Source organism: Puntigrus tetrazona, chromosome 25 (genome assembly GCF_018831695.1).
Source record: "Puntigrus tetrazona isolate hp1 chromosome 25, ASM1883169v1, whole genome shotgun sequence".
Classification (NCBI taxonomy): Eukaryota; Metazoa; Chordata; class Actinopteri; order Cypriniformes; family Cyprinidae; genus Puntigrus; species Puntigrus tetrazona.
In genome coordinates, this window is record NC_056723.1 from 106682 (window position 1) to 124144 (window position 17463).

Below are 17463 nucleotides of genomic sequence, written 5' to 3' on the forward strand. Positions count from 1 at the left end.
CGTTTTCTGGTCGTTTTCTTTAAATGGCAGTTTAAACGAGGATCGTTTTTATTCGCATAAGACTTAGCGTAACGTGCAGTGTTCAATGTGTTGAATGCACTCAACTTTAAACATATAAAAGTAGACTTTTTCAAGTCGTTTAGCCCCTAGGACAGAGGTACAATATTAATGTGCTGTGTTTCTGCCTTGTTTTCAGCTGGTAATAGATGGCACGCTCTGTAGATGAGGTTGTGTTCTCGTGCTCATCAGGTGAAGGACATGTTCAGCTGCTTCAGACCAGAAGGTGGCGCCTCTGAGACATTATCAGGACCCTGAAACACGAATGAGTGCACAGCAGCTTTATTTGGGCTGAACAACAGGCTCATGTCTCGAGAAATGTGTGATCCGTGTCCGCATGCTAACCAGATAAATCACACACACTCTACTGAAACAATAGACTTATTTGTAAAGCAAATCTATCAATCTCACTTGCATCCTCTATTTTTTACTTTCATAGACGACTTGTGTTGCTCTAACCCTATCCCTATAAAGTCCATTTCAAGTTTTATGCATTTTCATTTCTCCATTTTCATATATATATATATATATATATATATATATATATATATATATATATATATATATATATATATATATATATATATGTCTTATTAATTAAAATCATAAAACTATTTAATAGCAATTGATTAAGTTAAAGGGGTCATGACATTAATCAAATTTTCCTTGATCTTTGCGCATATAAGAGGTGTTTGTACCATTAAAATATCCTGCAAATATCATAGCTCAAAGGGCAAGACAACATTCCTCTGGCACAGAAATTTGCAACAGAGCAACATATCGACGAATAATCTTGTTCCCGCCATAGGTCCTGTCCACTGGTGTTTAGACGCTTAACATTTGATCAAACTGAATGCGAGTGTGGCCTTGCATTCAAAACAAATAGAAACTACATTCACTTTGCTATCTTGTCTACACTGAATACAGTAAACAAGTATGATTCTGTCATCAAGAGTCAGGATAAATTCAAAAGAACATATACTTCAATTAAACAGCTCTTTCACGTCTTTGTACAGAAATCAGAAGAAGAGTGTTCCTGGTTCCAGCTGAGCTAAGTAATGCAGTCTAACAATCATTTAACGGATTTGAATAATAGAATAGTATTAGTGTGTTATGTGTAAGATAGGTTAAAGAGATGTGTCTTTAATCTAGATTTAAACTGGCAGAGTGTGTCTGCCTTCTGAACAGAGTTAGGGAGATTGTTCCAGAGTTTAGGTGCTAGATAGGAAAAGGATCTGCCGCCCGCAGTTTATTCTGATATTCTAGGTATTATCAAATGGCCAGAGTTTTGAGAATGCAGCGGACGTGCAGGACTATAATGTGATAAGAGCTCGCTCAAGTATTGAGGAGATAAACCATTCAGGGCTTTATAGGTTATTAATAAGATTTTAAAATCTATCCGATGTTTGATAGGGAGCCAGTGCAGTGTTGACAGAACCGGGCTAATATGATCATACTTCCTAGTTCTAGTAAGGACTCTGGCTGCTGTGTTTTGGACTAGCTGAAGTTTGTTTATCAAGTGTGTAGAACAACCACCCAATAAAGCATTACAATAATCTAACCTCGAGGTCATGAAGGTATGAAAAAAATTCTGCGTTTGACTTTGAGAGCATAGGGCGTCATTTGGATAATATGTTTTTGCGATTGAAAAGTTTTACAGATGCTGGAAACATGGTTTCAATGGAAAGATTGCTATCAAACAGCACACCTAGGTTCTTCTTTTCGCGTCTTCCACTCTTAGTTCAATCAATGACATCTGACTCCTGTAATATATGCCGCGGCTCTGCAGTACTCACTCAAATGTGACCATGTCAAATTTTAACTTACATTTTCAAACAACTGTTATAGATGTGAAGATTTTGGTCAATCTGTTTAATATTCACAGGCCCTAGTCTATATTATGATTTAAAGGATTAGTAAAAATTCTGTAGTTCATTACACACCCTTATGTATGCCCTTTAAGGATACTGACCTGCTTTGAGATTATTTATCCCAACTTTATCAAATCCTGTGATATTCAGTGTTATACAGAAAATTCCATTGTTCTGACTGATTACGTCTACGTTTCTGCATTACAAACAGCATAGGGCCCATAACCAGCCTAGACACTGAGGAGGGCGCATCTCCAAATGATCAGATATGGATAAATTATTTACCAATATTTGATATTCACCCATTTTTGTTGGTCTGACTGATTTTTGTTGGTCATCTTACCTGCAATCATCTGTATCAAATTGAGCCAATTAATTCAAGGAGGGCCAATTGTGAAATCCAGTGCAGTGCTAGTGTGTTTAACAGAGAGTCAGAGGAAAGATGTGAGGAACTAAACATTTTATATTTTATGACCAAAAGTACTATCCAATAATGCAATCCACAATTTTTTGTCAAAATATTTGTCACATAGCCTATTCAGATAAAACAAGACAGCAGTTATAGTCATAAAATTATCATAATCTAGATATAACTTGAGACTGATGAGCTACTGGATGGCTGTGGACTCAAACACAGACACACACACACGTCGGTATTTGTGGTTTATGAGGATGTGTTTTTAAAAGTAGAGACATGAGGTAATGTCTTCATAAGTCACCTTCACCTTGTAATACCCGTGTCATACTCTTGTCATTATACACATTTGTTTCCTCATATGTCACAAAAATGCGCACATACACACTCACACATACACAAACACTCCCTCTCTCACTCACAAACACACACACACACACACACAGACTCTCTCTCTTGTTCACACACACAAAAATACACACACTCTCAGACTCAAGTGTTTCTGGAGAAAAATCCAGCTCAGCTCATGCGTCTCGCTCTCTTTCTGTCTCTCTCTCTCTCTGTGGAAGTAGGCCATGTAAAGATAGCTGCTTCAAGCAGCCTAAATTCTGACCTCTAAAATATCAACCAGAAGCAGCAGTGGATGGAGTCGCATCTGTCTCTGTACGTTTGTGTGACGCTTCATCGTTTCTGCTTTAGCTAATCACAGATCCAATGGTTGCCGTGGCGACGGGCCGGTTTCTTCCAGCCTGTTGTGTTGCACGTCACAGGAAGTGCAGTGGATCCTCCGACATCATTCAGTGTGTTTGTGTGTGTGTGTGTTTGTGTGTGCTTTGGTTCAGTGCTTAAAAACTCCAAGTGCATTCATGTACAGTTGGTACTTATATGTAAAATCATTATATTTATCACCGTATCAACACCAGAGCCACATTTAAGCTGCAACACACATCTACTGTAGTGCTTTGTGTCGATGAACAGTTTGTTTTTCTCTTCTGAAGACACTGAAGAGAGAGAGAGAGAGAGAGAGAGAGAGAGAGAGAGAGAGAGAGAGAGAGAGAGAGAGAGAGACAGACAGGTCACTGGAGGCCCTCCTTTAATATGCCTGTCTGTATCTCTCGGTGCTTATATAGACTCGACCCATCTGCTGTAAAACAGACAGACAGACAGACGGAGGACGAGAGCAGAAACAGAAAGAGAAACCAGCAGCAGCAGCTTGAGAAAGAGAGCAGCTGTGAGATGAGAGAGAGAGAGAGAGAGAGCGAGCGCGTTGCTCTGAGAGACAGGCTGTCGTAACGAGGCGGATGGAGCGCTGAAGTGCGGAGGGGAGCAGAGAGCTGTGTTCAGAGAGAGACGCTGGTGTTCAGAGCTCAGATCCCCCTGCCTGCTCGAGCAGTGGTGCGGCCCGCTGCGCTCAGAGCTGTTATTGTGCAGCGCTGCAGAACACAGAGACACACACACGGAGCTTAGCGCTTTCTCAGCTTCATTCAGGAAACACTGCGGTGGAGGACGAGCTACAGACGGAGAGAGCGGCGGTGCTGAGACCTTCCTCACCTCCGCCGCTCTCCGCATCGCCGTCTCCAGCCACTGTCCTCCATCCTTTATTCTCCTTAAGGGAAAGGAGAACGGAGGAGGAGGAGGAGGAGGAGGAAGAGCGCCCCCTCCCCTCGCGACAGCAGAACGCTCCGGAAACAGAGAGAGAGAGACAGAGAGAGAGAGAGAGTTTTATTCCTCCCTGGTTCGGCTCCGTTTTTCTCTCGGGAGCGAGCAGCTTGCCCATGTCTGTCAACTCAGAAAAATCTTCTTCCCCAGAAAGGTAACGCAGTCTTCATCATCATCATCATCATCATCACACTCTCGCTGTCTGTCTGTCCCGCTGTCCTCCATTTCATCTCTTCTGTCTCTCTCTCTGTCTGTCTGTGTAAAAATCGCGTCTGTTGTGTGTGTGGGCCTGATATGAAATCAAACACAGAAGGACTGTAATGCATTTCTTACTGTACACACACACACACACACACACACACACACAACGGTCACAGTTTGGTGTGCAGTTCTACATGAGGCACAGCGCTGTGTGTCAGACACTTAAGCTTCTCACAAACACTGTGTGAAACACCAGCCTGACTCTATTGAACTGATGTTCTTCATGCTGTTTTCTTTTGTGCAGCATCAATGCTACATATATTGCGGCATGTGTCGTCACACCACTGTTATTTGGGGCATCAGAAGCAGATCACAGTAACAAAGAAAGAGTTCATGGTGATTGTGCAGCAAACCGTTGCTTTATAAAGACATTTTAATACATTCTGCAGAGCTAAATGAACATGCCTCTCGGATGATGTAGAAGCAAATAAACACCCACATTTAACGTCATGTGACTAATTAAGTGTGAACATGAATATTGAGCTCCAGATGAGCTGCTGGATGTTTTTATGGCCGACATGCCCTAAATGCCTTTCAGGTACTGTACTTCCTGATGAACTGATGATGGATGAACAGACTCCTAATTGACAGATACAGACAGACAGGAGGCTAAGGTGTTAGCTTTTGTTGGCCTGCATTTGTCTTGTTTAAAATTAGGTTGGACACGTTTTTCTAAAGATGTTTGGCTGTGAATCTTGAACTTGTGATGGTCCCCAGAGGCTGGTCACTTGAGCCTCTACAAAACCCTCAGCCCAGTGCTGATCATGTGATCCAGATGTGAAATCAAGACATAACAAGGATAAATGTTTCTCCAAAACTACCTAACTGAAACCAGCAGGTTATGAAAAATAGTCTGATCTGACCTATAAAACAGTGAATCATAGGCTGTGCAAGTTAGGATGGATTGCGAGTGTGCTGCATGCTGCATGTCTTGGCGTGCTGATTGGGCCATATTTGTTAAGTGTAGACGTGATCCTGACTGATCTGCCTTAGACAATCAGCAGGCTAATCAGATGATACAGATCATAAACATCAACAAAAACAGGGCAGAGAGGAGCTGGGATGTTTGCATTGTTTGTTGAACTGCTCATACCTGTTGACTAGCACACTAGACCCAGCACAGAGACAGGAATTCATGTCAAGTCACATAGAGCTTTTTTCAGTACTGATTGTGTCAAGGCAACTTTGCATTATTTTGTCAATAATGCAGAGGACAATAAAAAAAGAGTAATTTTCTAGCTAAAGTCTGTGCACTGGTGATTCAATGATGGCTTCATCCAGTTCAGATGTCTTCCAATAGTGTCAGTCAGTCAAGCTGTTTCCCAATCAGTCAAGTCAGAGGGGACAGTGGCAAGAAATCAAAACTCCATTAGTAACAGAATGAAGAAAAAAACCTTGGGAGAGACCAGGCTCAGTCAGGGGCCAGTTCTCCTCTGGCCAGACCAGCAATTTAATTCTAGTCTGCAACAATGTTGGATTGGGCAGAGGACTCATCTGATTCCTCTGGTCTTGTCCTGATAGCCGTCTCAATGACAAGGTCTTCAATAGGGATCTGTCTCTGGCCTCATCTAGATGTTCTGATCTCTGCTGATGTTTATCACCGTAAAGGTCATCTATTAGTGCTGATCCATGTGGATCCTAGTTCCGTCTGACATAATTAATGCAGCCTAACATTCATTTAACAGAAATAAATATTAGAAATGTGTTAGTGTGTAAGCCAGGTTAAAGAGATGGGTCTTTAATCTAGATTTAAACTGACAGAGTGTGTCTGCCTCCTGAAAAGTGTTAGGGAGGTTATTCCAGAGTTTGGTTGTTAAATAGGAGACAGATCTACTGCCCACTGCTGATTTTGATATTCTAGGTATTACCTTAATTTCATTTATTTGATTCCAGAGACCGTTTCTGCATTTAATAACAAATTGTTCAATCTCGTCATTATACATCCCTATCATTGTATTCTCCTAATTGATTCTGTTCAGTGCTTTGATACAATCTGTATTGTTTAAAGCGCTATAGAAATAACCGTGATTGATTGATCAAATGGCCAGAGATTTGAGACAGTAGTGGACTTAAAAGGAAAACAATGCAATAAGAGCTTTCCTAAGTACTGAGGTGCTAAACTATTTAGGGCTTTAGAAGTAATTAGCATGATTTAGCATGATCAAATAATTTTTTTCTAAATATAGCAGTAGGAATTTACTAAGAATCCTGTTTTTTATTTCAACTTTATTACAGCATTCTGTAAGTTTTGCAAATTCAAATTTGTGAGATCAGTCCATGAAGAAATCTAGAGCTGAGTATCATCAGCAAAACAGTCAATCAATCAATCAATCACTTTTATTTATATAGCACTTTTAACAATACAGATTGTATCAAAGCACTGAACAGTATCAACAGTGAAAGCCAACACCATGTTTCCTGATGATATCTCCCAAGGGTAACTTGTAATGCATGAAAAGCAATGGTCCTTGAGCCTTGAGATACTGTATTTGTTATTGATATGTGACCTCGTCATTCACTGCTATAAACAAATGATAGTCCGATAAGTAAGATTTGAATCATGCCAAAGCAATTACAATACTGCCAATATATTTTTCAAGTCTACTCATAAGAATGTTTTGGTCAGTAATGTCAAAATGTCAGGAAGTGACCATCTGAAAAACATAATAAATCTTCTGCGTTCCAAGTCTGATGAGTCTATTAAGTATTTCGATCAACATCAGTCAAGTATTTTTTTAAGAATTAATGTCATGAAGCTCACAAAATGTGTGACTAGATCTTCCTCAAATGAATTTGCACAGAGTATGTGTAACTCACATCAGACTGTCAGTAAACAGAGTGTGACAAACATGAATGGAAAATAAGATAAGCATAAAAACAAACTGAAATTATACTCTCATTCATTATAAACAATGTTGAACTGCCTTTTCTAAAAGTGTAAAATAATTTATCTAAATGTGTATGCTTTTGATGTTGCTTGTTTATATAAACCACTTTGGAATATAAATTGCAGCATATTTCAGATGGTTAAAAAATGTAATTTATAATCTTGAAAACAGCAAAAGAACCATAACCCAAATACACATTGACTATGCAAATAAATATAGTTTATAAATAGTAGGATAAAAGCAACAATCAACTTCCATGATTTACATGACTTTGTATTGACCTATGAAAAGCACAGTTTCTATGTGTCCCACTCTCTCCTGCAAACACACACATACACGTTAAGTCAAGTCACCTAAATATATAGGCTTTACAGTTAAATATGTAATTATTGTGTCAGTAATGCAGAAGAAACATTTATAAACGCTCATTAATGCAAAATTAATTTAAAGGCAGTTCATTATTGAATTCAACTCAGTTCAGTCCAGATAGTGTTTGTGAAACAGTACAGACATGAACACAAGCAGAAGTGAAACAAACACACACAAAAACCTGTCAGCACTATCCTGCAGCTTTACCAGTAAAACTGTTTTGCAGCTAAAAATTTTTTTAAAAATACTGCACTGAACAGTATCAAACTGAAGAATAGAGTGTCAGTAATGTATAATGACAAGATTAAACACAAACCTTTCAGAGAACAGCTCATTCTAAGTAGGATCTTTGTAATCATTAAGTCAATGGTAATCGCTAGAAGTTAAGTGTCCCCTGCTAAACAAACCAGAGGCTACAGCGGCAAGGAACCAAAACTCCATCCGTGACAGAATGTAGAAAAAAAAACTTTGGGAGAAACCTGTCTCAGTTGGGGACAGTTCTCCTCTAACTGGACGACCACAACTTAACTCAGATTGTAAAGCACTTCCCATGATCTGTCTTTGGGGCTCATCTGTTCTGGTATCCGATGAATCTTAATACAAACTAAGAAACAGATTAAAAAAGAAGACTAATTTTAGAGTAGATGGCATTATATTATACAATGTAATGAGTATATTGTGTGTTACAGTGAGTGTTCCTGGTTCCGGGTGATCTAATTAATGCAGACTAACAATTCTTAAACAGTGTAGGCTAGGTTAAAGAGATGTATCTTTAATCTAGATTTAAACTGACAGAGTGTGTCTGCCTCCCGAACAGAGTTAGGGAGATTGTTCCAGAGTTTGAATGCTAAGAAAACAAGGAGCACTCTGGTTATTTACACAAAATTCTCCTTCTTTCTCTGCATAAGCCTGCCTTATTAAAAGCTGAAGCCTCTGTTACTAGCATTAAAATGACAACTTGTAACAACTCTGCAACAACATTTGTGGATTATGATTAATTTTTGTTAGCTGGATATATTACAGATCTGATGATCACTGTGTGACTGGATATATTGTATACATAACCGTTATATGTGGTATTGTAGGCTACCACAGCATCTGATTTTGCTGATATGTAATGAGATTTTGGTAATTTTGGATCAACTGCCTCAAAGAGCCCGGTGGGCTGTAGATTTCCCTCTTCTTGTGTAGATCATAAATCTCCAGAGTGATCATCAGATCAGCTAAGCTCACTCTTCTGATTGTGAGGTTTTGTAGGCCAGTGTGAAGCATGACAATATGAGAGTCATCAGTCTTCTGAATCAACCCACGGCTGTCATGTGATCCGGTTAGTGGATATGACACCAGCTGATGAAGGCTGCCCTGACGTGTGTGTGTGTGTGTGTGTGTGTGTGTCCATGCCCAGTGATCAGCCTGTCTGCTGACTATCAACAACCTGCTAAGACAGTTCAGCTGCACATTCTACAGCAGGAAAAGGGACCTACTCACATGAGCCTTTGTGTCTGTGATTTATTGATTTTATATATTGTGTTTTATTTTGTGTATCCTTACCAGTGTACACATGCTCAAATGAACTGTTCACAGAAAAGTGTTTGTTCTTTTGTCATTCTCTTGTCCTCATGTCTCAGATGTGTAGGACTTTCTTTAGTCTGTCAGACACAGCAGAGGTTTGAGGGTTTGAGATGTTTGAGGGTTTTGTCAAGATCCCTTTAACCTCTTTAATGTGTTTGGGTTAGAGATGGCTCCTTAAACCAAGTACTTTTTTGTAATTACCACTACATAGAGGTACAGTTTTTGAACCACTTGAGATAGACTCACCCAGTAAACCAGCTGTAGAGTACTAGTTACTAGTGGCACAACTGTATGTGTGCTCACTAACAAAAGTATTTCTCTTTTAAGGATTATGGACAATAGTTAACTGGTAGTAGTACATATAGATAAGGTAGATAGTTGTGGTTATTAAATTGTATTTTACACGATCGTGGACTCTGTCAAGGAGGCGTGCCTTATACCACCTTCTTGTTTACTGAAATATAAAATAAAGATAAATGGTATATTCTCATAAATGTAACTCTTCAGTAAACATTACTTCTGTTGCTGCTGTTTTATAGAAGCATTTAGGTTTCTGAATCATTGTAACTTTCAAGTTGTTTTAGTCATTTATATCAGCATTTTGTTGACATCTCTGCTCTCTAGACATCAGCTTCTGCAACAGAAAAACATTCACCGACACACGTGGAACTGCTGAAATGAGAAGGAGGTTTGTTGTGTGTGAGTGTGAGTTCTGGGCTGTGTGTGAATTGGTCATGAGATTCCTGGCGTCGCTCTCATTCCCTGAAAGCATCTCAGACACAGAGAGACGGAGAGGGAGAGACACGCTGTTCTGGAGCAGAGGACTTTAGGCAAACATTCTTCCCTTATTATGGATCGTAGTCACTCTCATTCCAGCAGGAAGTTTGGTTTAGCGCTCAGTGCACTGCGATTACGGCATCGAGCCAAGTGCAGGTAAAGAGTGTGTGTGTGTGTGTGTGTGTGATGATGAGATCTAACCCTAACTCTCAGCAGATCAAAACAGCTGCATGACAATGCTGAACACTGAGCTCTTTACAACTGTGTAATAAAAACTGCCTGTTGAAGTGTATGGATTATAAACATCTCCTGTGTTTGTGGTCAGAATGTCACGCTGGTCTGTGAACGTGAGTGAGGGGTGTGGATGAAGATACTGAACCTGATTTGTTTACAGAAATAAACTGTGTCTCTGTGTGTGTATCTTTTCTTTCGTGCATTTAGCATTAGTCTATAATATTTAGAATTTTATAATTGTTTATAAAAACGGTTGAAGCTTGAGGAATGTCCTCATTAGCTGAGTGGATGTTTGTGTGTGTCTGCATGTATGTTTCATTCTTATTAAATGAATCTGATTCTAGACTCATGTCTCTAGTTTCTATGGCAACAGGATGAAGGTGTTCTCTGCACTTTCAAGCTTTCAAGACAGTGGCTGACCAGTGAGTGTGTGTTTCATCCTTCATATACAATAAATGGAAATGTTTGTGTGTGTGTTTGTAGGCCCGACACACAGAAGGTTCCGTCCGCTCCTCCTCCTCCTCCTCCTCCTCCTCCTCCTCCCCCTCCGCCCCCCCCTCCCGAGCCTGTGGCCCCGCCGGAGCCTGAGGAGGAGATTCTGGGCTCTGATGACGAAGAGCAGGAGGATCCGGCCGACTACTGCAAAGGTACCACACCCGTCTGTCTGTCAGGAAAGCATCCAGGTTTCTGTCAATGTTGAGTAAAAGCTGGACTGACATTGACCTGATTTATGCCTCGTTCTTCACAGGTGTGTGAGTTTCCAGTCTCGAGTCATTTTACTGTCATCACTGCTTGTGAAATGTTTAGTTTTAGTAGCAGAAATAGCTCTTAGTAGTAGTTAGTTGTCTTCTCAAGTGACAGTGGTAGACAATAGTGGTTATTCACATCAGCGAAGCAAAAAAACCATGGTAAATTATACAAGGAAAAAAACCTGTGCTGGAACAGGAAGAATAAAACTTAACCAAAGGAATCAAGTGTCAAAACAGACTTTTAATAAATGTAAGTGCTGGTCTGAGGACACTAGCCGTACAGTTGAGCTCAAGGAAACATTAGCTGGATTCTCCCATTTCTACATGTACCATCAGTCAACCGTATCGTGTTTCTCTCGTGCTGCAGGAGGTTACCATCCCGTCAAGATCGGCGACCTGTTTAACGGCAGATACCATGTCATCCGCAAGCTGGGCTGGGGTCACTTCTCCACCGTCTGGCTGTGCTGGGATATTCAGTGAGTGTCACCAGTGGAGGCGTGTGTGTGTGTGTGTGTGTGTGTGTGTGTGTTAATCAGTGTGAGGATAACACCACACGTGAACACAGTGTCTGTCTCATCTCATTGGCTCTGGTTAAATAGCATAATAATAAGGGGCCGTTCACCTGTGGTGTCTGTGCATGCTCAGGGTTGTTATTTTAAATGTAAAGGTGTGGTTTGTGCGCTCATACTGGAAACAACACATAAAAATACAATGAAAGAAAATGGTATCAAATATCCATCTTTTTCAAGGTATCGTATCAAAGTTAGAAATTCCAGTATTGTGACAATACTAACATGCACCGCCCTTGATTTTACGCTCAAGTCGCACATGTGCACTGAGGTTATTTTGCAGTAATCCGTTTTTCCACATCAACACTGTCCTGGGCCATTGTTTCATAGTAGAAAACTAAAGAGATGGACAACCATGGGTCACGGGCCTGGGCTACAAAAAACAGAGGCTGTTTGCTCATATGTACAGTATCCACATTTATTCATTAATAGACTGAAATCTCAATGTCAATAACTTTGATATCATATCATATCTGAATATTTAAAGCTTGAAACACTGAAACAACTCAAACAGTCTACTTTCACAGTGGTCTACATTTCTGTGTTGCAAAAATTAAATAACAGTGTTAGTACTAATAAGAAAGTTTTTAATCTAGATATAGACTCTGATGTTACTGCAGCCATAATCAAAAGGAGTAATTATCTTTTGGAAGTAATGATACGCTTAAAAAATAAAATAAAACTGTTACATTATGGCAATAGGTGGTAAACTGTGAATGTTTAATGTATTCGATGTCTGAATCATTCAAGAGATTTGTTCAAAAACTCAATTTTATCAAAATGTTTTATATAGCCTAATTAATTCATTTAAGAACTTTAGGATATAACTTTATATATATACCATGACAATTTCTACCCACTTGACATGTGTCATGGGGTTTATTTGACTTAACAGTGTGCTGCACCATGTGTTTGTGTTACTTAGTACAGCTACAATCTATGTGTGTGTGTGTGTGTGTGTGTGTGTGTGTGTGTGTGTGTTTTCAGAACATACGAGGAAACAGATTTGTATAATGACATGGGTATGACATGGGCATTTCCTCATGTCCCCATATTTCAAAAGTCTTATAATTCATACTTGAGTGAGTTTTGAGAAAATGAAAATAACTGTAATTTTCTGTAAGGGGTAGGTTTAGGTGTAGGCTGGTTGTAGCACAATAGAATATACAATATAAACATCAATGCCTATGGAGAGTAGTTAGTATGTAGTTTTACTACAATATTTATTCATGACAGTAAAATAGGGCATTCTAAGCTGATCTACTGCAGCATTTCCTCAATCAGTAAAAAATGTGGTTAAGACCTAGCATGAAAAAAATAAATATAATAATATAACTTGAAATTGGTAGAATTTTCAAAACTACTGTGATGAATTTTTGGTCATACTGTGTGTGTGTGTGTGTGTGTGTTATACTCAGTGCTAGTATAACCTATGTGTGACACTCAGTTAAAATTTGCATTTAATTGAACTCAATTTTGTACATTCTCATCCACTTAGCAATGTTTGTGATATCTTTAGACTTTAAATGATTTATTTAGAGCTAATTGTTTAAGTCTGTCGTTCTCAAAGTATGGGTTGTAGTACTCAGTCACCCTCTAGTGGTACACAGAGCAATCACTCAAGAAAATATGAATTAATGTCAAAACACAACACACTTTAAGTAGGTTTTTATTTAACTTTTAGGTAATTTTTAATTGAATTATTTAAATAGTTAATGTATATAAATGTTTTATTTACCTGTTTGTAAGTACAGTAGAGTGTTAATGTTCACGCTGTGCTTTTACAAGGTTAAAGTGGCTGACAACAATCAATATGCTTATTATGAATAACAATTTATGTTATGTTTTTCAGTGATTATGATAGTCTGATATGTTAAGCAATAACAAATGCCCTTTCACATTTTGTAAGCTGTCTTTGTAACCAATAAATATTAAATGCAAACATTATAGTGTGAAGAAATATTTTTGTTAATTAATGCAGGCAGACAGGAACCACATGAATACACTGACGAGAGCAAACGATTTAACACTGAACAAACAGGAACTTATATAGGGAAAAAGTAATGACTTAATTAACGACACACCAGAACATAATGAAATAATTAACTGATGACACGAGACAGAAACTAGAAGCACATGGGTAAAGGAAAAAACAACAAACAGTCCTGGGACTTTGCATCAGATGATTTAATATGCCTCATCATTTTACCCTGTCTGTTTTGATCATACCTCATCTTCATTATTAACAACTATTAACCCAAAAGGTGTGAAATATCAGAATCAAAATTGATCAAAGCAGAACTATGAAAGGTGCATTCTGCTGTTATTTTGCTCATCTTTAGGTTTTGATCATTCATACCTGTACTTCTTATTTCACTTGTTTTCATAATCAGTATTACTCTATTAATGATCAGGCAAGTATAATATATGCTGGTGGTCCGACAGTGAAGTGGTGGTCAGATGTCTGGAAATCAGATCTTATGGTTCGGGACAGGATGACACAGTAAACAATTATCTCTGTTTCCGTTGTGAATGATACCATAATAGTGAACCATACTGCTAGCACAGTAAAGGCTACTAAATTAGGTAGAATCGTCACTTTTGTGTGATACAACAGGATCTCCTTCACTTCAATCTGCTGCCCGTGAGTTTATTTACATCAGAGCGTGCAAACACAAAAAAAGTGTATTTTATGATTTTATATTTTCACTTCTGTTTTTGTAGACTTGGGAAAAGTCATTGCCCAATAATCCGCAAATTTTAAAAATGTTACTGTTAATGTAACAGTACTGTAACTGTTTTAAGAGTTTGTTTATTTATACAGATCTATTTAATATGCTGATTTCAGAGCTCCAGTCAGTCGTCGGGCATTAAGTGTTTGTATCTGCTTATAGCCAAGTACACCTGTCTGCAGCCTGAAGTTGGGGGCGGGGCTAGACCTGGGGCGGGGCTGCACATGTCACTCCTCCCCATATTTGCTGATTGGCTCGATCGTCTTTCATAGGCATACATGATAAAAAATGCTCAGAGTTGGTGTAAAACAGCAGTGCATGGATTTATGAACGAATCACATCAGCTGTTAAAGCCATGCACTTTCAGCAGTCCTCTCCAGTTAAAAAAAGGTCTAATTCCACAGAAATTAATGCTAGATTAATGCTGAGTCTGATTATTAATATGAATAATTAGAAGCTTTTGATCTGAGAATATCATATACAGAGAACTAGATACATTCAGTTGTTTAATTAACTGAAGTTAATTAACAAAAGTATATATGTTGCAAAAGATAAAACCTCAGCATACACCTGAGCATATATCATAATTTTGTCATTTGATATATGCTGTTATTTCCTTTATTAGTCCCAGCGTCAGCATTACAGCTCCTTAATTCTTGTTTGTGCAATGATGAACAAGTTAGCCCATGATTGCTGTTCACTCTTTCATGTAGATAAACTTATCAGGGTTACAGTGCACAAAAACTTAATGGAAAATAATAATTTCTATGATTGCTGTAAACTGAGCACCAAACAAAATATGAAGAATATCATAAACTTGCTGTCCATGGTTTGTTTCAATGTTTGTTTGTTTTGGGGTTTTTTTGGCTAGTAGAAGTTATGAATGGCATTAAAAGAGTTCTGAGAATTGAAAACATTGAAAGAGTGAAGATTGTGATCAACATGAGTTCATTTTAAAATGCTTAAGAGTTGCACAATAGCAATAGTCCTCAACAGAAATACAGTATGATAATCAAAAAAATGATGTTATGCATACGGAAGTCCATGACTTTTCCTAGTGGGTACATTGCATATACCTGCATATCACCTAGACTACACCACTTACAAATAAACCAGAATTGAATTGAATTGAATTGAATTTGTGCGTTACTCAGTGCGAGTGTTTTTGTGTGTGTGTGTGTGTGTGTTAACAGAGCGAAGCGTTTTGTTGCGATGAAGGTCGTTAAGAGCGCACAGCACTACACAGAGACGGCACTGGACGAAATTAAACTACTCAGATGTGTGAGTATCTCCCACACACATATTGTTCATGAGGTCTTCTTGTTAAAAAAATCTTGTTAATAATTTCACTTCGTCAATTTTACAATATTGTACACATACCGGTTTACAGTAACACAAACGCAGCTGAGGTCTTTATATATACAGGCACTTCCTGAGACGCCCATCACAGTGAGGGTGGACAGGAGGATGTCTTCATCCATTTACACACAAAATGACCTACTGACAAAATTTCCAAATACAGGCACAGCATCTTTAAGAAAGACATTTCACAGGCTTAGCTTTTGGGTCATCTTTCACTAGGCTCAGTGTATAGACTGTGTCTGGAAGTGATGACTAATTATGGAAAAAGTCCTAAAATTTCAGATATAATGGTGATTACACATGTTGAGCTTTGAGACACACACACACCTGTCTCTGTCTTTCTTTTAGGTGCGTGAGACTGATCCTGATGATCCTAATAAGGACATGGTTGTTCAACTTATAGATGACTTCAAGATCTCAGGGGTGAACGGGATTCATATCCTCACAGCCTGTGTGTGTGTGTGTGTGTGTGTGAAGTCAGTAGTTTTCTTTAACTCTGGTTTTCAGACGTGTGTATGGTGTTTGAAGTTCTTGGTCATCATTTGCTCAAGTGGATCATAAAGTCCAATTATCAGGGTTTACCGTTACCCTGTGTCAAGAGCATCATCAGACAGGTAATCACACACATCACACACACTTTCCAGATCCACAGGTGTCCAGCATCGAGACAGCATCAGCATGTCTTCAGTGTTTCATATTCAGCTGCCTGGAGATGCTTTGAACCAATGATATTTTACTGTGAGTGGAGCACAAATAACTGACGGATTATCCTGATAGCCGCGTCCCACTTTAAAAGCTGCACCCTGCGAAGGTCACAGAGGTGGATCTGAGATCTAAATATGTGCACTACTCTTGTACTTTATAAAGTGCATGTTGTTTCATCATGCAAACAGTTCTGCAGCTCAATAGCAATCAAGACAATAGCAAACCATGGAATTTGAACCATTCAGTTAAAATCAATTGACTGTTGATTCATTGAATTCAAACACTGCAGCTCTGGATGCCCACTGTTTATTTGTGTCCTATATCTGATCTTTTGACTGTCCATTTACATGCTTTTAATTTAATTAATTAGAATTGTGACAATTCACATTTTACCATACCATTAACAATGGATGATTAATAAACTTCATGATTATGAAAATACCAGAGGCAATTTTAAGAACACAGATCAATTAATTATGATAATTCAAAGGATTAGTGGCTTCTTTTATTCTTTTACAATATTTGGATGCCTTTGGCCATGTTGAGGATTTCCTGGAGTGTCATGATTTCTTTTGTGTCACAAATGTGTTTTTTCTGTGTGAGTCCCCCTCTGGTGTCCTGTGTGAAACAAACAGGCATGTGTTTATACGACTAAATAAAGGCCAATCCAAAACAAATTATACAGGTACACTTTAATAAATTAGAATGTGATGGAAAAGTTCATTCAGTAATTCCACTCAAATTGTGAAACTTTTAAAAATTGTGTTTTAAAGAAATTCTATTCTATATACACAGACTGAAGTAGTTAAAGTTTTTGGTTCTTTTAATTGTGTCACATTTACCGAATCCCCACCAATTCAAGATCTCAAAAAATACTACAAAATAAAAAAGTGAATTTAATTAATTTAGTAAATTATTGGCCTTCTTGAAATATGTTTATTTACTGTACATGTTCTCAGTACTTGGTACCTCAGTTCGGTGTAGCATGGAAGTGATCATTTCTGAGGTTGTATGGAAGCCCAGGTTTCTTTGACAGTGGCCTTCAGCTCATCTGCACTTTTTGGTCTCTTGTTTCTCATTTTCCTCTTGACAATACCCCATAGATTATCTATAGGGTCCAGTACTGCTGGAGTTTGTTGACCAGTTAAGCACACCAACAACATGGTCATTTAACCAACTTTTGGTGCTTCTGGTGGTGTGGACAGGTGCCAAATCCTGCTGGAAAATGAAATCAGTATCTTCA

At 38.5% G+C, this 17463-nt stretch overlaps 1 protein-coding gene across 9 annotated transcripts in view; it reads left to right on the top strand.

Annotated features, from left to right (window-relative positions):
• Window positions 1-17463, top strand: part of srpk2 (SRSF protein kinase 2) — a 33525-nt gene that overhangs the window by 4936 nt on the left and 11126 nt on the right. For 5 of the 9 annotated variants that reach the window (XR_006248026.1, XM_043227580.1, XM_043227582.1 and 2 more), the window contains exons 3-7: window positions 10587-10750; window positions 11220-11328; window positions 15347-15434; window positions 15864-15951; window positions 16023-16129. Coding sequence is in view for 8 of the 9 variants with exons in the window: in XM_043227580.1 (XP_043083515.1) it covers window positions 10587-10750; window positions 11220-11328; window positions 15347-15434; window positions 15864-15951; window positions 16023-16129 (556 nt within the window). In the remaining variant the exon portion in view is untranslated. Of the gene's footprint in view, window positions 1-196; window positions 284-3531; window positions 4157-10586; window positions 10751-11219; window positions 11329-15346; window positions 15435-15863; window positions 15952-16022; window positions 16130-17463 lie in introns of those variants that run through there. The other 4 variants (XM_043227584.1, XM_043227588.1, XM_043227581.1 and 1 more) reach the window with 3 other exon arrangements.